We start from the raw sequence: 21,180 nt of genomic DNA on the forward strand, positions 1-21,180 counted from the left end.
CTTGAATTGTGGCAGTTAGCAAGCTTGTGTTCGTCAGATCCACCTGTTGCTCCTTCGCAGGCCCAAATATGGTCACTTCCCTCACTGGCTGCAAAAATTCCAAGATTCCTGGCCCATCATTCATGAAAGGAAAGGAGATAATGTTGCCCCACAAGTCAGAGCGGCAGCAACTTGTGTGATGCACCAATATCAATAATAAGGCGTAGTCGGAGAGAGACATACAGCAAACGTATAGCGGAAATGTAACACCTCAAATGTTTCATTTCACATCGATGTCTGTGAAGCAAACACAGATTTCACCACACGGATGATGAACGAGTTACACAACACGCTTATTAAAGGTCTAACATGTCAGCAGAAACAGATCCTGCTGCTGACACAAACAGGCTGATTCATAGACAAGTAAATAATGCCTGCGTCCTCTGTGGCTCTCTTTTAATGTTCTTGCTCTTGGGCGTTATATTTGCTTTCTGAATTCATTTTCAAAGTGCAGCCGGGATTTAAGTAATTATTAATAATGATCTAAGACTTCTCCTCTTTTCTTGCTTTTGGATATTCAAACTGTCACTGCAAAATTTAGCTCATGTGGATTCATGCAGCGTTTTAATTTCGTGTCATGGTGCCATTTTGACTAAGTGGTCCCTGAGATACTGACTCTGTCTCTGTCTCTGTCTCTGTCTCTCTCTCTCTCTCTCTCTCTCTCTCCCTCCCTCTATCTCTCTCTCTCTCTCTCTCTCTCCCACACACACACAGTCACAAACAGCCATGTGGAACTAAAGGGAAGCATGTGTCGCAGGTCAGCCTCTCTTTCACCTCACAGGTGGCAGTCACAGCTGTTCACACGCACACACACACACACCTGTTACTGCAGCATGGAGCCCCCTGGTGAAGTATTGAGGCATCAGGCGAGTTTTCATTTAGGCTTGAATGTTGAATTATGATGAGTGGGCCGTTCTTTTGTCTAGCCGACGTGAATATGTGGATGATGCCGCTGGCAGCATTGCAACAACTCTGCAGACTTTGACAGCAAAACACAACACATGTCATCAGCAGCGCTAAAACAAAGCAGTACAACGGTGGATATTGCCTCTGCCTTTCCCCAACCCCTCGCCACATAATACAACAACACAAAGAACTTTAATAAAGACAATATTCCTTTGCTGTGCAAGTGTCTGGACCTCAAATAATGAAAAATATTGATTTGAACCGTCTTTAAGTCGATATTGCTCTCTGTCATCAGGGAACTCGGCATCAAGCACGATTCAGAGGTCGACAGCACCATCTAGTGGCTGCGCGTGGTAAAAGGTTGGAAAACAGGGATTGGACTAATAATAGTTTAATGTCAGGCAGGAATACACAATACATAAACTACACTCACCGCCCACTTTATTAGGTACACCTGTCCAACTGCTCATTAACGCTAATTTCTAATCAACCAATCACATGGCGGCAACTCAATGCATTTAGGCATGTAGACATGGTTAAGAAGACGATCTGCTGCAGTTCAAACCGAGCATCAGAATGGGGAAGAAAGGTGATTTAAGTGACTTTGAACGTGGCATGGTTGTTGGTGCCAGACGGGCTGGTCTGAGTATTTCAGAAACTGCTGATCTATTTTCACGCACAACCATCTCTAGGGTTTACAGAGAATGGTCCCAAAAAGAGAAAATATCCAGTGAGCGGCAGTTCTGTGGGTGCAAATGCCTTGTTGATGCCAGAGGTCAGAGGAGAACGGCCAGACTGGTTGGAGCTGATAGAAAGGCAACAGTAACTCAAATAACCACTCGTTACAACCGAGGTATGCAGAAGAGCATCTCTGAACGCACAACACGTGGAACCTTGAGGCGGATGGGCTACAGCAGCAGAAGACCACACCGGGTGCCACTCCTGTCAGCTAAGAACAGGAAACTGAGGCTACAATTCGCACAGGCTCACCAAAATTGGACAATAGAAGATTGGAAAAACGTTGCCTGGTCTGATGAGTCTCGATTTCTGCTGCGCCATTCGGATGGTAGGGTCAGAATTTGACGTCAACAACATGAAAGCATGGATCCATCCTGCCTTGTATCAACGGTTCAGGCTGCTGGTGGTGGTGTAATGGTGTGGGGGATGTTTTCTTGGCACACTTTGGGCCCATTAGTACAAATTGAGCATCGTGTCAACGTCACAGCCTACCTGAGTATTGTTGCTGACCATGTCCATCCCTTTATGACCACAGTGTACCCATCTTCTGATGGCTACTTCCAGCAGGATAACGCGCCATGTCATAAAGCGCCAATCATCTCAGACTGGTCTTTGAACATGACAATGAGTTCACTGTACTCAAATGGCCTCCACAGTCACCAGATCTCCATCCAATAGAGCACCTTTGGGATGTGGTGGAACGGGAGATTGGCATCATGGATGTGCAGCCGACAAATCTGCAGCAACTGCATGATGCTATCATGTCAATATGGACCAAACTCTCTGAGGAATGTTTCCAGTACCTTGTTGAATCTATGCCACCAAGGATTAAGGCAGTTCTGAAGGCAAAAGGGGGTCCAACCCGGTACTAGCAAGGTGTACCTAATAAAGTGGCTAGTGAGTGTATATATACGTACTGTGTTTTCCAATGTAATTTCATGTAGATACAAATATGCGTATATGTGCATTAACCTTCATCTTATCGTTTTTCTCAAAAGATAAATGAGATGTTTAATTTTGATGGATGAGGTTTTGGTATTTATAGCTTCCACCAATGAGAGCATATATACAAAATATTTACATGTTTTTTTTTACTGTCATGAGATATTATTCCAGTTCCATCATTCAAACTGCTTAATTTCAACTTCACATTTTTGCTTTCTTCTCCAGAGTGCCTATTTTCTAATAACGAAGAGTCCTTGTCTCCATTTATCACTTTTGCTTGTCAATACAAAAAAATGCTACAGATTAGAATTAATGACCGTTTCTGTTCAGTTTAAAAAAAACAAAAAAACATATAAAATCTCATCACTTCTCAGTTTCAGTCTCAATCTCGTAGATGTTGACAACGCGGTCCTTATTGCTCTGTAAGCTGTGATGGGTGTTACAGGCGCGATGATAACGTATCATCCACGGTGTAAATGAATAAGCTAATTAAACTGATTTCATGTCAACTATTTCTGTCTTGATCTCACACTCACATATGTGGAAACAAATTACATCCTTTTAATACTTTGATTCAACATCTTTTGTTGTCGTTTTGACTACCTTTGATTATTGACGTCAAGTCAATACACAAAAACTCAAATAAATATTCAAGATTTCACCGTTCACTTAATGTTATGTTCGTGATTATTAGAATTGACCTGAAAAGCATGTCAGAAAATAATACAGTTTCCAGTAGTTTTAAGTGAAAGAAATGAATGTACACTTTGTTATGGATGCATTTTCAAATACAGCGATGCATTAGGACTGTGCATGATGTCATTATTTAATAATTAAAAAAATATATCTGACTTAAAAAATGCTGCAAAAAGGCCCAAATAAACTGCTTTTCTCTTATGCCCTTCGCTCTGCTGTTGAACATTGTGGCGCCCCCCAGGGCTGTGTGCTCAGCCCCCTCCTGTTCCCCGGCGTGAAGAGAACAGGATTACAAACAGCGACAGGTTTTCATACAGAGAGAAAATCAACAATCTGGCAGAGCGGCACTCAGAGTACAACCTTCTGTTCAGCGTCAGTAAAAGGAGCTGAAGGTTGATTTTAGGGGAAAAGGATAAAACTATAATGTCAGAAATATAATTCTCCTCCTGCTTCCTTTTAGCCGACCTACTCACTGCAAACCTCTACCCGTGATAATGTAAACCTATGTGCTCTTCCAGTCTGCTTGACGTCAATCTGTTCATTTGATTCCGCAGGGAATCGAACTCGGTGACGGGGATAAAGAACAACTATATAGAAAGAGCCAATCTTCTCACTGATGGTCTCATTTGCTTTAGTATGTCATAAATAGGCATCAGTATAAAAATGAGTTTCATAATCTGTAAAAAAAAAAAAAAAAACTCCTTGTAGTAACTTTAATTAGAATATGTATAGTAACATTAACACATAAGCAACAGTGTGAAGTAACTAACTGTGCTACATTTACATTAAGTACTATTTCGTGTATCTGTACTTTACTTGAGTATGTATTATTTACGACAACTTTTTACTTTTATGCCCTACATTTAAAACAAGAACCTGTACTTTCTATTTTCAGAACAGGCTCGTTACTTTACTTTGTTAGTTTCAATGCATTTTAGGGGAATTATAAAAAAAAAATCTTATTAAAATGATGCAAGACTCAGTTATCCTTGCAAATAAACAGCCAGTAGAAATATCCTTCAGAGGAATACTTTTTACATTTTACTCTATACTTTGATTACATTTCAGAGCCTGTACTTTTTCACTTTTTTTCAAGAAGTCAAATCAGTACTTTTACTTTTACCAGTATCTGTACTTCTACACACCTGTCCATGTTTGGCTATTGTATACTTTTATTCAACTAAACTAATAATAATAAAAAATGTTTTACTACATTTTGACAGCTTTAGTTACTTTCCAAATTCAGATGTATGTAAACATTAATGAATCATAATCCAATAATTTTTTTGATATATAATTCTAAAATTCGTACTTTTACTTTTGGCACCTTAAGTAAATTTGGTGCCGATATTTATTTGTATTTTTTAAATGTATGACTACTTTTACACAAACATGTGAGCGCTTCTTCCGCCGCAACAGATAAACATATTTGAAAAAAAAACAACATTCAATTATTTAAAAAAAAAAAGAAGAAAAAAAAGATAAACATCTTTGAGCAGCACGCTTAACATGTCGTGTTTTGATGACGCCATCACTGGGACTTTCCGGAAACGTCATTCGGGGCTTCCGAGTTATTAAGCTAGCTCTCTACCTCTGTGTCCATGTCGTTAGACGCCGTAAACGTCGCCTCGTTGATTCGGAGTACACACCGACAGATGCCATGAAAACGCCAGGGGCTCCCTGCGCTCACCGACGGGCGTGAATATTGGAGACGACGGCGTCGGGAGCGACGTTCGCAGCGAGGGGCGGAATGTCAACAACGCGGCCCTTGCTCGGGATGAGACGAGTCACCGAGCTTGCGTACCCAGAGCAGCCGGGCGGGAGGCTCCCCGCGCCGGCCGCGAAGCAGCAGCAAGCGGAGGGCCCCACCGTGGACGAGTTCACGGTGCTGGAGGAGAAAGAGGCCGAGCTAAAGTGCGCCAAGCCTCGTGTGGAGCAGGTTTTTAAAGTCACGTTCACCATCATCGGTCTGTTGGACCACCAGGGACAGCCGCACGGCAGCAAAACATCCCGGCAGATATGGCTGCAGCTCCGGGGTAACCGGGACGACGTGTCGAAGGCGAAGGTGAGCTCCACGGCGTAGCGTTTCGCTTGGCTTTTTTTCTCCACATCGGTAAACCGCCGTTACACAAGGGGAGGTGTCGGTGGTGGTTGTTTAAAATAATGTAATAATTGTTATTAAAAGATGACACCAAGTTGGTAGCACCGGTGGCGGTTTGGGCTTCGACGAACAGGTGTGTGAGTTCCCCCCTGATTGGAGCCCGTCTCTGCCTTTTTTATCCCACATTTTCACCATCATATTCACTTTATATATATATATATATATATATATATATATATATATATATATATATATATATATATATATATATATATATATATATCAATCAATTGATGTGTTATATGTGGCCCACTGAGAGATAAAGTCAACCTATAAATGTCGCTTCCTTTTTAGCCACCACGCGTAACGTCACCCACACCGATTTGAGATCAGATATTTCTGTGTAAACAGCCAGCAGTCATAACGTCACAAGCATGTCAACACACTGTTGACCTTGTTTTATACAGTAAAAAACAATGGCATGACATTTGGTTTCTGTGTTGTCGAGGTCATTCCAGATTCCAAATTATTATTATTTTATGGGCAAATATTTCTGTGAAAAGAGCTCAAACTTTACAGTTTTGTTATACAAATTTAATGTGTTTATTCAAGACTGTGAACCAAAAAAACGGCTATAATCGCAGTTCAGTTTTGACATCTAAAGGATGTTAATGTGGCAGCACTCCTAACAAACCGATGCTCAACATCATCTGACACGAATGTGAACTTCCCATTAATGTGAAGGCCGTCTGTGCTCGAGATGCACTCAGAGATTATACACACAACACGTATGCAAACTAGCTGTTAGCATCTGTAGGATTCATTCATTCCTGTGTGATTTCCTGTGTCAACGCATCGGTCACACTTCTGCATCTTAAAAAACCAGCTGCTCTGAGCTCCGCCAGTCAACTGAGAATGTGATGTGGAAATGGTTATTTTGCCGTCCGCTCAAGTCACGCTGACAGTGTCACAGAAATCATAGTGGATTCCTGCATAAGTTGCAAGTTGGTTCTTCCTCTAGCTGGGAAATCACTGCCATCATTCCCATAACTGCACTTTCTTGTACTTTACAAGTTTGCATCTAACTTTGACCACAGGGAGAGAAAATAGTCCCGTTTGTTGTTTTCTCTTTTAATAATCGGCCTCCGTTTGAAGCTGCTTCTCACAGTTCTGGACAGATGTTCTGCCTCTCTGTGTGGGCTGCTGTTATATATCATTTGGAATGGATGGTGTACCATGGTATCCATAAACTCAACTCACTTCAATACACTGTTTAAAAAATCACAAAACTGTGTAGATTGATTTCAACCCAAGTGGAGTGTGTTGTAAAACTTTCTATTATTTAGTTGTATTTGTACATATAATACCAGCAGCTACAATATATCCGCATACCACCTCATTTATATCAGTTGTTTAATTTACAAAAGACACACCCAGGTATTTGTGATCTTGTTCCCTTTTAATTCTGACATTCTTTCTTTCTTTCTTTCTCCCTCCCTACCTCTTCGTCATTGCTGAGTCATTCTACATTCATTCTCAGTATTGCATATATTTCTTTTTACACATTAACCCTAAAGAAATGTGACACAGTATCTGTGAGGAAGTCGCCGCACCCACCTGCAGCTGATTCATCCGAACATTTCCCATAGCCAGGAGATTCCCTGAATCAGTGGCGAGTGTTTAGTTTCAGCACGTGTCAACTCCACAGCAGGGGGGGAGGGGTTTTAAAAAAAAAAAAGAAGAAGAAAAAAGATTCATGTTTAGACGTGTGTAGATGGAGAGGCTGTTTTGAATGAAATAGTTTTGACTCGATTTGTCCTCTGATCAATATCATCTGATGTACATATACAGGTACTTGTGTTTTCTTCTTTATATCCTGATACATATCGTATCGTGAGGTTCTTGCCAATACTCACCCCTAATAAATATATATATAAATATAAATATACATTTCTCCTTGTCACGCAGGAATATGTTCGAGGACTCTGTGACCCAGAACTACAGAAGGAGGAGTGGTACCCGGTGGACATGCACTGTATCTTTGCCGGTGCCCGGGGCCTCTTCCTGGACCGGCTCATACGGGACACCAGCGCTGAAGTCGTGGTGCCCGAGCCGGGCCGCCTGCGGCTGTTGGGCCAGGCCGAACCCGTCGTGATGGCCCAGAGCAGAGTTCAGCAATTTGTAGCACTTTTCCAGGTAAGGGGTTCCCCAGTGATCTGTGGGTTTACTGTAGTTTACTCTTAATTGTTGCATGGACACTTTTTCTTCTGGATTTTTTTTAGATCTAGAAGTTGGAAAAGGGCTTTACAGCAATTTTCTTTGTGAATTCATATTTTTATATATAATGTATGATATAAGGGTTTTTGTTGTATCTAGGAAAAGCAAAGTCTGCCGAGTGACAGAGAATCTGCGGTGAAACGAGCGTTCAAGTCCTTCGTGGAGGAAAGGGATGATAAGTACACCATGGAGCTTCTTCTGCTGCCCAGTGCCCTGAAGGAAGAGCTACTGGGACTGGCCCACAGCCCCACTACCACAATCACACCATCCCTGGTTAGTGTATACTTTTTTTTTTTTTTACCTGGGGATGCCTTTGGATAACTGCAGCAGCTCAGCCAAATTCACTTTTGCAACTACGGTGAAAGGATTCAGTTGAGGCTTTTATTCTAGAGGCATTTTTTCCAGACGCTCATCCAGTTGACATTTGCAAGAACTGGTTGGCGTGCGTGTTCGCTGCATAAAGGATGGAGTGATAACAGAGAGGTGCTGTTGGGTTTGTGGAAACATGTCAGCAGAGGGAATTTCACAGAGGACCCGCCTCTCCTCCTGGGCTTCTGCTTTCATAGTGCTCCTGTTACGCATCATTTTAAACCTGCAGTTTATGTACATCGCAACCCTCATGGCAGACGCATTAGATTCATTGAGCTTCAGCGACACATGGATCCCCACCAACAATGTCTGGAGTTGCAAAGTTTAGACTGTAAGAAGCTGATGCTGCTGGATTTGATTTTGGAGGCTGCATTCTCTCAATGAAATGGTCAGAATAAACTGGAAACATAAATTTTTCTTCTTTTTATAACTGTTATTGAACTCATGGTTCAACTGGTTGGAAGGTAGTGTTCAAAGGTCACATTTATGCTTTTTTATGACCGTAATAGGATCAAATTTTGACATTTTGGACAGGTCTAAACTGCAACATGACTGGTTGGCAGCAGCATACATCTGCAAGGGTGTAATTGTAGTTTTGGTCAATGCCACTGCTGTGAAGGCCTGTTTGTCCTCGGCTGCAGGATACCTCTCTATATCGGTCAAAGCAAAGCAGGTTGTTGTTGTTCCTGTTTTACAGGAAAAGTGCATTTGCAAGAACAAAGCATTTTGTTCCGTCTGCGTTTTGAGACTAATCTCAGGGTCAATCAACATGCACATGTAGATTGTTGCAGGGTTTATAGAGATAAGGTTATCCAATGAGAACATTATGATTTAAACTGTTCAAACAGCAAAAAAAAAAACTTTCCAAGTGTTCCTGTTAGTCTGATAACTTTGGCAGCTGTGCAGTAAGTGAAAGCGATAGTGACACAAGTTCTGGTTTTGGTGAGGAGAACCATGAGCGTGCAGGGAAGTTCGCTATGAATCACGACCGTGGCGAGCGTTCGGGGGGAACTACTTCTGTGTTTTTCTTAACCGAGGCGATACTGTGTTTCCTCGTCCAGGCTCAGCTCAACCAGCATCCCAGCGGGGCAGAGGTCGACCAGGACCGCTCGCAGAGCAGCACCCCCGTGACGGAGCTCTCTAACCGCATCCTGGGCACCAGCTTCGAGGAGAAGGGCAGCGCAGCGGCATCCGTCGGCGGAGGTGGAAAAGCGGGCGGAGCGGTCGGTCCCGAGGCCGTCCTGCTCAACGGCACCAGGCCCTCGCACAAGCGGCGTTCGTCCGAGAGCGAGACTCGTGACACAAAGAGACAGTACTCTCTGGAGCGGAGGGACGAGTCGCCGGAGAGGGCGAGAGAGAGGGAGCGACAGAGGGACAGAGAAGGCCGGGGGCCCAATAGCAGCTGTAGATCCAAAACCCCCTCGGCATGCCTCTCCTCCTCCTCCTCCTCCTCCTCCTCCTCCTCCTCAGGGAAAGCCAACACAGTAGGCGGTGCCATCATGTTGGACTCCGGTGAAGCGGTCTCGGATGACGGGGAGGCAGTAAGCCCAGAAACCAACCTCCGCTGCTTGGTCAATTTCTTCAGGTAAAAGTCAAAATAGTTCAACGTGTTAGTAAGTAAGGCTGCTAATCAAATATGTCGTCGTAGTCCGGTAGAACATGGGGGGTTTGAATTTAAATTTCCTTTTCACGTTTTTTTTTTGTCCAACTATACAGAGTTTAAGAGGATTTCTTTCTTATTTTTGATTTAATGTTAAAGGAAAAGGTTAACATTTTAAGTGGTGCTCAAATCACCATAGTTGCATACAAAGACCGAACTAAAGATGTGAGTGTTCCTCTTGTCCATACTGGCCTTGAAGATGTACCTTCATAATGTGATTTGAATGGAAGAGGTGGGGCTCAAAAGCCACATTGAGGTCTTTGTAGTACGACTTCTCCTTGTGTTTGGTTGCCTAGCAGCAGTGGTAGAAGAGTGACAACGAGGGTTTTCTGTTCTAACAAGGCTACAACTTTGGCAAATACTCACTGAGCCCTGATGGTTGAAATTTAGAGCACAAAATAAGAATAAAGGCAGACATATTTTGTCAAATTCAGTGGGTTGGAAGTCTATTTCACTGTGAGTCGGAAGTCACTGGGAAAAAATAGTCACCAGGAGTGGGAGGGGATCAAAGTAACAATAAGACAGTTGTTCAATATAAAGATGTTGTTGTAATAGGAATAAACACAGGGTCGGGACAGGGAGGGAGCTGCTTTTCTGGGAGTGGATGTAACCGGAGTGATAATCCACTCATGGATCACCGGCTCCTGTGGAAATTATGATGGTTTGTCTTCACAGCCAATAACTAAAACAGCCACCGATAAATCTTTCAATGTGCATATGGGCACGTGAGTTTTTTTTTAATTTTATGTAAGTCAGTACCTCTCTTAAAAACGAATCTTCCTCAGAACCATGGGTTACCAGCAGGAAGTGGTGGAGCGCGTCGTCAAGGAGACGGGACAGACGGAAGATACCTTCCTCATTCTGGAGAAAATCGTGGAGGAAACCAAGCGTTGTGACGAGGGGTCACACGGAGGGGAAATCGTAAGACGATTGAACTCTGTGCGCTCATCAGACACTTCCTCCTCCTCTTCCTCCTCCTCATCCTCGTCGTCGTCCTCCTCTTCGGCCGCCTGGTTCAGAGAGAAGGAGCGCGAGCTGAGCAGAGCGTTTGTAGACCCCTGCAGGTCTAAAGAGAACATAAAGCCCAACCAGCATGGAGGAAGAAGTAACGGTCTGGGGCACCGGAGGCAGTGCAGCGGCAGCGAGACCAGCACTCAGCAGGTAACATTAAAAAACTTCTACTGTTTGCTTCTGACCAAGTTTGGAGGGTTGAAATCACAGAACAACACACACTGAGATGTTTCTTTAATGTTCAGCAAAAATACCTCAAAGTACTGAATCATATTTGTTTTTCTTCCCCTTCATCTCACACATGAAATCCACATTTGATCTTTATCGCCACATCACCTTTTACCGCTGTGATACCTTTCACTACCATGACTCATTGAAATGTTTTTCTTCAAAGTCGCCTTTATCTTCGATCCCCCACTCTGATCTCTTCATCTCAAGCCATTTCCAATCAATCACTTCATAAAACGATGACTCATCTTACTGGATCTTCTTTATTGCTTCACGTTATCGCACCACACGCCGTCCCCGTTCGTTGTTCCTCATCGGCTCATCGAGTTGGCCTCGAAGGTGTCTATGAAACATCGCAGCTCGGAGTTGAAAATGTGGATGTTAATATTTGTGATCGTCATAAAAAAGGGAAAATGGATCCGGCTTTTATATGGATGACCATTCAGTGCTGATGGTGAATGTAGTCCACTGAAGAAATCTCCCATGCTGGTCTCGGTTGTCTTTGAAGAAGACCTTCACACCTCTGTGTTAGTGAGGAGGGAAACCTTCATGTATAGTAACTAACACACATCCATTACCCCCAAAAACATTCTAAGAAGTAACTAGAAGGACGAGATGTTTCACTTCTTCTAAATCAGGGCCATAAAGATGACATTTTCAAATGACGCTGGCTAATTTGTTTTGAAAACTTGCTTATGATCCTTAAATGAACATCAAAGACGAGTCCTGTCAAATGTGATTTCAGGCCATCACCATCAAGAGGAGCTCGAGTGCTCAAGGCGGAGCAGGAAACTACGAGGTCGTCACCATCGACGACGAGGACGACGACGTCATCCCCACCAGCAGCAAAACAGCAGATAGGAGGAAGTCCCGGATGATGACTGTGCCGCACCCAGACACCCAGTCGGGATCCAGAACGGACTACTTGGCGCGGGGAGGGGGCGGCGGCAGTGACGGCGGCTCTCAGAGGGACTTCCTGTCGAGGGGCGGGACTCAGACTTTGGGAGGATTGGTGAAGGTGGAGACTGTGACGGCGCTGCGCAGCACGCCTCAGTGGCTGGCCGCCACCACCGCGTCGTTGGCTTCCACTCCTAGTGTAGGTATTACCATCAGTACACGCCGTCACCGGGTTTGACCTTCGCCCCCCCAGAATGATCCATGGGCACTAGAAGACTGGTTTCACATCAATGTGGAGCAAAATGTCTCTGTGCTCGCTTTAAAGTCTCAGTTTACAATTTACAAAAGAGATTTTTTATTAAAAAGATGTTTTACGTGTTTGGAAGCCAATATTTACTACGGCTACTGTAGAAAAACAGAAAAAAAACACAGCAAAGAGGTGGGTAATATTCAGAGAAGAAAAACTCTTGTGAAAAAATTTGTGAGTATGCTATCAGTAGGTTTCACTTGTCATAGCAACATCCGATATGTGTATTTATATGTGGCAAATTTCCAGTTTATTAATTGTCAAATTTGCTATTTGTTTTCTGGGTATATTGCCCACCTCCCTCGGCTCCGTTTTCTTTTTTCCTACAGTGGCCCTACAAGTGTGATATGAAAACTTTAAACCTCCATCACACATAATACATCGCAAAATCACTTTTCAGTGAATAGGAGACCTCTATTTGCACAATGTTGGTACAGGAATACTTTAATGTTAAAATGTGTTTGGAGGGAATCCTTATTGGGTGGTTGTTTGGGTTCAGCTGGACGGGATTTGTTTTAATGTCCTGGGAAAGTTGGGGAAGTTGTAGACGGATTACTTAACCATGAGTCAGTTCTTAGTCTCTACTGATGGAGAATCACTTTTGGTTTGTCGACCAGATATTTAAAGAACCAGTGGAAGCGAAAGGACGTTCTGCTTGTTGAGCCATGTATACGTTTATTTTTACCACACAGCTCCTTCACACACACACACATTAGCCTTACAGAGCTCAGAATAAGATGCCCAACCTGACATTTCTTTTCTTTTTCTTCTTCTCCTCAGTCAGCTCAGCCCATCAGCCGGCCCGCGGCCTCTCCTTATCAGACCATTGGCCATGTGGGGTTTCATGGGATGGGAACCAGGATTCCTCCTGCCAACGACCCCCCGGCGCCCCCCGTCACTGGTTTTGCTCGTTTCCATCAGTCGCTGCGGACTCCGTACACGCTGAAGCTGCCAAATGAGCCGGGACGCCAGGACCTCAGACACATCATCATAGACGGCAGCAACGTAGCGATGGCGTGAGTCCACACACTCACACACACACACACACACACACACACACACACACACACACACACACACACACACACACACACACACACGGCAAATATAAGAAGTCAGGTAACAGAAAACAGCATCTGCCCTTCCATGGATGTCTCAGAATGAGATTGAAGTCTGATGTTATCGTGATGGACACAAATTTGAAGAAATAATTTGAAGCATGTGTCAGATTGAGCAACTCAAAACTAAGCAGCATACAGTTTTTTTTTTTTTTCACACTTCCAAGCAAACATGCACATGATATGTGTATGATTTTGCTCGTCCTGCAGCCGAGTGTGCTAAGATCTCTCATCTCGCACTCATTGGTTGGTTGTCTGTCAGCGTTGTTGGTTTCAGTCGGGGATGTTTTTTTCTCTGCGTGAGTCTGAGAATGAGTTTGCACCTCTTTGTCGGTCCACGGTTAATTTCACATTTCTTCACTCAACTGAATGCTCCTTTTTTTTAGATGTGTGTCAGAGCGGGAGAGGGGTGTGAATGTGGCATTATCAAACCTAATAACACGCACTCAGTCCGTGAATGTGAATCTCAGGCGTGGAGGCGAACTTTGGAAGAAGACGTGGGGATCTAACGTGTGAACTGATTAGATTTTTGGTGCCAAAGCTAAAAAATACACCATGACTCAAGAATCCACATGTCCATTATGACAAGAAATAGTGGCATTTTCTGGCAGACGTGGACGTCAATGCACCTCGAGTGGTCGGCGGAGGCGTACGACCACGAGGCTGCGGTTCTCATGGAAGAGATGTGAGAACATTGTGATGACAAAATGCCCCGAAAGAAGGTGCTTAAAGATCATCGGAGCATGTTGCGATATCTTCCGCTGCAGCGTTTCACACTGATTTCTAAGGTTAAAGATTCCTACCCACACTTGGAGCTTTCTGCATCACGTTTTTTTCTACTTTTTACACAAGAAGCGATCACCCCTTCCCATCATCACCATCATCATCAGTTAAGGGCACACACTCTCGGTCGTACTCTCAGTTAACCAACTGTGACTGTGCGTAGGCCGCAGCTACAACTCGTATTGCGTTGGTGCACCAAAACCTCGCCCACGGATTCACACAGCGATGTGTGTGTGAGCTCAGCAGAGCGAAAGCAGTTGTGACAACGCGATTTAAGGAGGGGGGGAGGAGGGAGGGGGTGTTTTTGGGAAGGAAGACATTTTTTTTTTGTAAAAAAAACTGTTTGTACTTTCTTGTTTTATCCAGAAATAATTGTGCAACAAAGGAAGGAATGCAGCCTTTTCACACTCGCCGGATGACTTTGTCTTGACCTCTCGCTTTTGCAACCACCTCCTTTTCACATCCTGTGTCACTACTCCCCTCCTCCCCCTCGCTGCCTCCTTTCCAGAAGTTATGCCTAAACAGACTTAACATCCGTCACACAGGATGAACCCAAAAAACATTTTGCCGTTGTGTTTTTATTGGGTAATACATTGAGACACACCAAGTACTCAAGGGAAGATCCAGGAAGTGGTTGTTTAGGGTATTTGAAGGAGAACGTTTTACCTCATCGTGTCATGTCCAGGTTACCACGGTGATTTTACTCTTGCACAATCAATCGCTTCCTGTTGTGGTGTCCTTCATCACTTTCTCTTTCAACAGCCTGTGGAACTTCCCTGAAGTTTGCATCACTGATCTGATCACTGCGTCGTGCGTCGTGTGTGTGTGTGTGTGTGTGTGTGTGTGTGTGTGTGTGTGTGTGTGTGTGTGTGTGTGTGTGTGTGTGTGTGTGTGTGTGTGTGTGTGTGTGTGTGTGTGTGTGTGTGTGTGTGTGTGTGTGTGTGTGTGTGTGTGTGTGTGTGTGTGTGTGTGTGTGTGTGTGTGTGTGTGTGTGTGTGTGTGTGTGTGTGTGTGTGTGTGTGTGTGTGTGTGTGTGTGTGTGTGTGTGTGTGTGTGTGTGTGTGTGTGTGTGTGTGTGTGTGTGTGAATAGAAGCTCCATCCAGAATTGTTTTAATTTCTTTTAAATCCGTTTGTCAGATTTTCTTTCAGCACTAGTCAGGCTTTTTAGACTCCTCCTACTAGCCAGCAGTGAAAAACATCAGTCATTGCCTGCTCGGCGAGGAACTCGCTGCTCTCGGGGAGTTTCTCATCTCTGTCGGTGTTTGTTGTTTGTGTTGTCTTGTGGTTTTTTGTGTCCTAGCGACCCGTTTGTTGCATCACGGCTGTCTGACGTGTGCGTGCATGCAGGGCCACGTCACCGCCAAAAACAATCTGGGTCAGATCGCTGTGTTTGTTGTTTTGGTGCTGTTTGGTATCAAATGCCACAGAAATAACCGCCAGGTTTGCATTACTTCTGTCGCAAGGGAGGCGAGCGAAACCAGTTAAGACATCTGTGTGTCTCCATCTCTGTCCATGGAAGGAAAGAAAGAACTCGACTCTTTCTATCTGCCAAAAACCAGTGACATCACAGTACCAGTGCTCCCTTTTACCTGGCCTTACCTCCCATCCATCCTCCTGCCAAGTCGTATCCATGGAGACGCCACTTATCAGTGTTTTTGTTGACCTGCTGCTGCTGTGTCCAAATAATGTCCCAGTCAGATTAATTAAGTCCCTCTTCCTCTCCAGCCACGGCCTCCATCGATTCTTCTCCTGTCGAGGGATAGCCATCGCCGTGGAGACCTTTTGGAGGCGGGGCCACAGGGAGATCACGGTCTTCGTTCCCCAGTGGCGTCAGAAGAGAGACCGGCACACAACAGGTACGGCTGGTGCAGGTGTATTACACCGTGGGGGGGCACATTGCACATATAGCACATTGTGTTGCCAAGGAAACCATGATGAGCAGGTTTAAGTGTCTCACATTATTTTGCATGTTGCTGCATCTGGTTAAAAGTGGAAATATAATATCATTTCATTTCATCATTTTCATTTTAGGTCATAAAAACCAGACGTTTCATACAAGCAACATGCATGTTTTGTCCTTGTCATGCAATAGTAACGTGATTGTGTGTTTTCATTACAGAGCAACACTTTCTGAACCAGCTGGAGGACCTGCGGCTGCTCTCCTTCACGCCCTCCAGAGAGGTGTGTGGCCAGAGGATATCGTCGCACGACGACCGGTACGCAACCCTGTCCAGGAGAGTCCACCAGGCTCTTTCTACGTAGACGACGTAAACAAAGCAGACTGAGTTCACACCAGACACGAAGGCTTTCAGTCGGTTTGAGTCACTCATCTCTCCCATGATGAGCTTTATATCCTCCCACGTAGATATGTAACGGTCTGTCCCCGACTCTCAGCGCAGCTTCGCTCTACTATTTCCACTACAGAGATGAGTAATTTACCAACGAGAGGACTGATGAAACGCATGTCTGCTCTGAAACGCTGCCATGTGATGTCAAATGTGACTTTTTGAAGTTTTGAAAGCCAAAAATGTTTATTCTTTCTTAAATTCCGGTTTGTTTTTTCACTCGGTTTTGTTTATTTATTTTAAATTCTGAATGGATTTATAGTTTGGATATTAAAATATCTCAATACCTTTTTAGATTTTTTTTATTAAATTAAATAAATATAAATATTTAAAAAAAAAAAAAGCAATCTAATGATAAAGAATTAACTAAAAACATAAAATATATGGATGAGAGAGGATATGAATTATGGAGAAGGGGTGGGATTAAATAAGTGTTTACTTCTTCCCACTCCTTCTCGGACATGTAAAAATATATATATATCTCTATGCTTTCTAGTTGTGTCACTTATTGTCTGTATGAAACTTTCTGTACTAATTTTGAAGTCTAAATCTAAAATCTCTCTCTCCGGTAGGTTCTTGCTCCACCTCGCAGAGAAAACCGATGGGATCATCGTAACCAACGACAACCTGAGGGACTTCGTCGACAGCTCGGACACCTGGCGTAGGATCATTCTAGAGAGGTGACTCTTTTTGTTCCATTTTTAACAAAAACTCTGTAATGTTTTGCTCAAGGTTTTCATACTGGGCCCTTCTTCTTGAAATCCAAAATATGCGTTTGTTTAAAAAAAAAATAATAATAATAATAATTTGACTTTCCACTGACAGGTTGCTTCAGTTTACGTTCGTGGAGGACCACTTCATGATCCCTGATGACCCCCTGGGGAAGAACGGACCTCACCTGGACTTCTTCCTGCGTAAAGACAACAGGTGTGTTTAACCTGCGTGTGTGTGTGTGTAAACCTGTTAATATCCATCCTTTATATGATTGCAATGTCACATAAATACTCTCATTACTGTTGGGGCTCGTGTTGCAGTGAATGACCGGCCTGTTGCACCTCACGAATAGAGAATTCTCACCATTTAAATAAATGAATAAATCGGCCTACCTGAAGCTCACGTTTAGGGTTAAAGTTGGTAAAGTCAGGTAGCTTAGCGTTTGATGGCTGCTGAGGATGCTGTGATTAAAATGTTTAGACAGTAGGGGTGAGTATTGGCAAGAACCTCACAATACGATACGTATCACGATATCACGATATTGCCATATAAATAAAGATGAAAACACAAGTACCTGTATTTGTACATCAGATGATATTGATCAGAGGACAAATTGAGTCAAAACTATTTCATTCAAAACAGCCTCTCCATTTTATTAATTCCCATGAAATTCACTGGAATAAATATTGAAAATAAAATGAAAAAGGATAAAGAACTGCATTCAAACATCACTGCATTTTTTTCCCGATCTTTGGAGTTATAAAATCGATATTGTATTGGACGGTAAAGTATTGTGATATATTGCCGTATCCATATTTTTACCCACCCATACTAAAGACGATCGTCTTCGGGGAACATGCTACGCCACCTTTCTCACTGTCTCTCTTTCTTCCTGTCAGGATGGCTCCGTTCGCCCCTCCCCCCTTGAGACCGCCAGACTTCCGGCCGTCCCCCCAGCAGCAGCAGCAGCAGCAGCAGCAGCCGGTCTACGTCCAGGCCCTCCACTCCGCTCCCCGGACCCCCGCCGCCACACCGCGGCCGCCTTCCAGCCTGATGGCCCTTCCCACCACTCACTGGCCTCACTCCGGCCCCCCCGAGTGGCACCCGCCCCGCCGCACCCCTTCGCCCTCGCCCTCGCCGCCTCCCCAGCGGTCGCCGGGGGAGACGTCGGAGCTGAAGAGGAAGCTGTACGACATCTTCCCCGACCAGAAGCAGCGGATCGACCGCATCCTCAGCGACAACCCGTACATGAGAGACCTGAACGCCCTGTCTGGACTGCTGCTGGGATAAACCGCCCACATGAACCCATATGCAAGAATCTACGAGTCTGCATACACAATAATTTATTTTACCATTTCTTCCGGTCTGGAGGGCAATCGGAAGCCAGTTAATATTATAAAGACTGTTCATCAAACTAGCTGCTATGGGCAAAAACTAGTTTTTTTTATTTTAATCATACTTTTCTCTCCTCTTTGCTCTCAAATTGATTTAAAGTGAACAACACTCGATATCCACAAAGCCCAAAATATCCACAAATTGCCCCCCTTTTGTCGAGCAGCCGAGCTTTTCTTGTTCATAAATCAGTCCAGAGGTCCCGTTGCCGTGGGACCAGCACCGGAAAAACGTTTGGACCAACATCATCAGCACACGATGGGTTTCCTTCCCCAAAAAAACCCTCCTTTACCATCAAACTCTAAATACGCCGTCCCTGAGCTTTCTATCGCTTACAATCTGGGACGTTCACAGGTTCTGCATGTTTTTTTTCAGCATATTAGTTAAACACTTTTGTAACAGCGGCGGGCAGCAGCAGGTGTTCTTGGAGGAGCTTCGGCGTCGTAGAATCACTGTGAGATACGGATAATAACGTCATTGTTGGATTCGAGAAGCAGCATATTTCCAGTTTTCAGAAGAAACATGAAAGAGTCACCTTGTGCAACATGTGCTGATATTATGAGGTATAAAGATTGGCAGTTTTATTTTTATATACACACACACACACATACATACACTGACTTATTCTCCCATTAAAAAATACATTTCTGTCATTAGAGCAGTACTGGCCATCTCCATGCTTTTAAAATTGTACCTATATTTTCGACTGAATCCAGAGAACCTTTCATACGTGACACGATTCTTCCTAAAAATACCATCAAGATAACAACTTAACGCATGGAAAGTGTTTGTTTTTCAGTCGTAGATCTCGTGTTTTCCATCGATCACAGCGGCGACACCGTTTTTGGCGGGAACGTTTCGATAATCCAGCGTGTTTGTTCTCCGTCGTCGTGGACGCGTTCTCCGGTGGTTTTAGAAAGGATCTCAGGTTGCCGAATCCGCTCCCATCGGCATCGGTTGTTTGTTTCCAGGTTAGATGGGATGTTTGCGGGAGGAATGCGGTCGCCAGTTTTACATCAGCATGTTCTCGGATGCTTTAAGAGTCACACTACAAGTTTGGATTTATCCTTTTTGATTGAGTTAAATGACGATGGAAATCGTACGCCGTGCGTTTGCTCTTGCAAAAGATATACTTATGTTACATTTGTAATTAGTGTTTAATAGATCAATTTTATGCACTGAAGGTAAGAACTGGTGAGCGAAAGGAAAAGCTTGTATCGGGGGTGTTTTTTACCCTCATGCAACCAGTGAATGTGGGCCACAGCTTGCATATTTGATGTGCATCTGAGTTTTTTGTAATATACACACACACTTTATCTCCTTGTAAAAAAACAAAGAATCTCCGCACAAAAAGTTTACAAAGTGTCCAAAAAAAGTAAGTTTTGTTCGTACTTGCTCTGTTGTGAGGATCACTGAAGGATTTTCTCTCGTTGTATTATAAGATTCATTTGTGTATATCGATTTTTCTTTTTTTGTAAATACAAGCATTTTTTTTTTTTTTTTTTGCTACGGTGCACATTGTTTTATGTATGTGAAAATGCGGAATAAATACGGCAGTCCCCATACAGGCTCTGTGTTTGGGCGCGCAGCGTTTGTCTCCTCTACAGCGTGTCACATGATCGTTTCTTAACTTTGTTGTTTTCAGAGGCGGCGGTACATACTGGGGTTCCCACACCAGACCAGTATGCCACCAGTAAGCTGGCTCACTGTGAAGCCTTTTTGGTTTTCAAGGCATCACAGAGGGAACATGATACTGGCTGTGTGTCTGTCTGTCTGTGTCTGTCAGAGACAGACAGACAGGAAGACAGACAGAGAGAGAGAGACACTGTCTCTGTCAATTCAATTCATAAGGCTTTATTTGCATGACATGAAATGTGTTGCCAAAGCACAATTACATATAATAAAAATAATAAGAGATAACCAGTTAATTGATTACTGACTTCTGCAGTTTGTCCACTAGAGGTCAGTGTGCATCCAGATACAGCCACTGCTGTTAACGGTTCACTTTGCAGCTTCTGGCTCATCTGCGACCCCAAAATGTAGTAAACAAGCCAAAATAGAAGAGAAAACTCTTTATATTCTTTGCTTTCATTCTCCACGTTCATTGTTCTGCTTGCATATTCAACAAAAAGGTTTCCTTTCAACGTATTTCATGGATTCTTCCTGATTTCCCTCTTCTCTGGGATAGGGTGCTGTGTTTGGGTGCTGTGCTGTGTTTGGGTGCTGTGTTCAGGTGCTGTGTAGTGCTTGGATGCTGTGTTTGGGTGCTGTGCTGTTTGGGTGCTGGGTAGTGTTTGGGTGCTGTGCTGTTTGGGTGCTGGGTAGTGTTTGGGTGCTGTGCTGTTTGGGTGCTGTGTTTAGGTGCTTCAGCTCCGCCCACTTTGAACCTGAGCAGAGGTCTAATGAGCCTGAATAACTGAAAGCATCTGTTGGGGTTTGTGAAATGCCTTTTGACCAGCATGCGAGCTGGCGACTCCTCCACCTCCTATCCTCCACCCAAACTCTACAGCACTCCTTTGTGATGACGTCAAAACATTCAGCTGAGTCGCGTATGGCAAGCCGTTTTAACATTTAATCGAACCACACTGCTATCTGTAATTATATTTTAGATATCCATAATAGCATTTCTCCTTGTCAAAATGTAATTTTAGGA

At 43.8% G+C, this 21,180-nt stretch overlaps 1 protein-coding gene across 1 annotated transcript; it reads left to right on the forward strand.

Annotated features, from left to right (window-relative positions):
* The first annotated feature begins 4,857 nt into the window (after positions 1 to 4,857).
* Positions 4,858 to 20,131, forward strand: n4bp1 (nedd4 binding protein 1). The gene is made up of 12 exons (XM_084016955.1): positions 4,858 to 5,389; positions 7,394 to 7,621; positions 7,802 to 7,975; positions 9,133 to 9,656; positions 10,517 to 10,892; positions 11,716 to 12,066; positions 12,955 to 13,190; positions 15,802 to 15,932; positions 16,196 to 16,292; positions 16,994 to 17,101; positions 17,247 to 17,348; positions 18,035 to 20,131. Exons 1-12 carry the CDS (start codon positions 5,075 to 5,077, stop codon positions 18,423 to 18,425), a joined length of 3,033 nt encoding a protein of 1,010 aa, XP_083873081.1. The 5' UTR covers positions 4,858 to 5,074; the 3' UTR covers positions 18,426 to 20,131.
* The last annotated feature ends 1,049 nt before the right edge of the window (positions 20,132 to 21,180 follow it).

The sequence above is a fragment of the Eutrigla gurnardus genome (genome assembly GCF_963514095.1).
Source record: "Eutrigla gurnardus genome assembly, chromosome: 9".
Taxonomy (NCBI): domain Eukaryota; kingdom Metazoa; phylum Chordata; class Actinopteri; order Perciformes; family Triglidae; genus Eutrigla; species Eutrigla gurnardus.

Coding starts and splice junctions, on each gene's coding strand:
- n4bp1 (XM_084016955.1), top strand. CDS start 5,075: ATGTCAACAACGCGGCCCTTGCTCGGGATGAGACGAGTCACCGAGCTT. Junction 13,191..15,801: donor GGCAGCAACGTAGCGATGGC/GTGAGTCCACAC, acceptor CTTCCTCTCCAG/CCACGGCCTCCATCGATTCT. Junction 16,293..16,993: donor ATATCGTCGCACGACGACCG/GTACGCAACCCT, acceptor TCTCTCCGGTAG/GTTCTTGCTCCACCTCGCAG.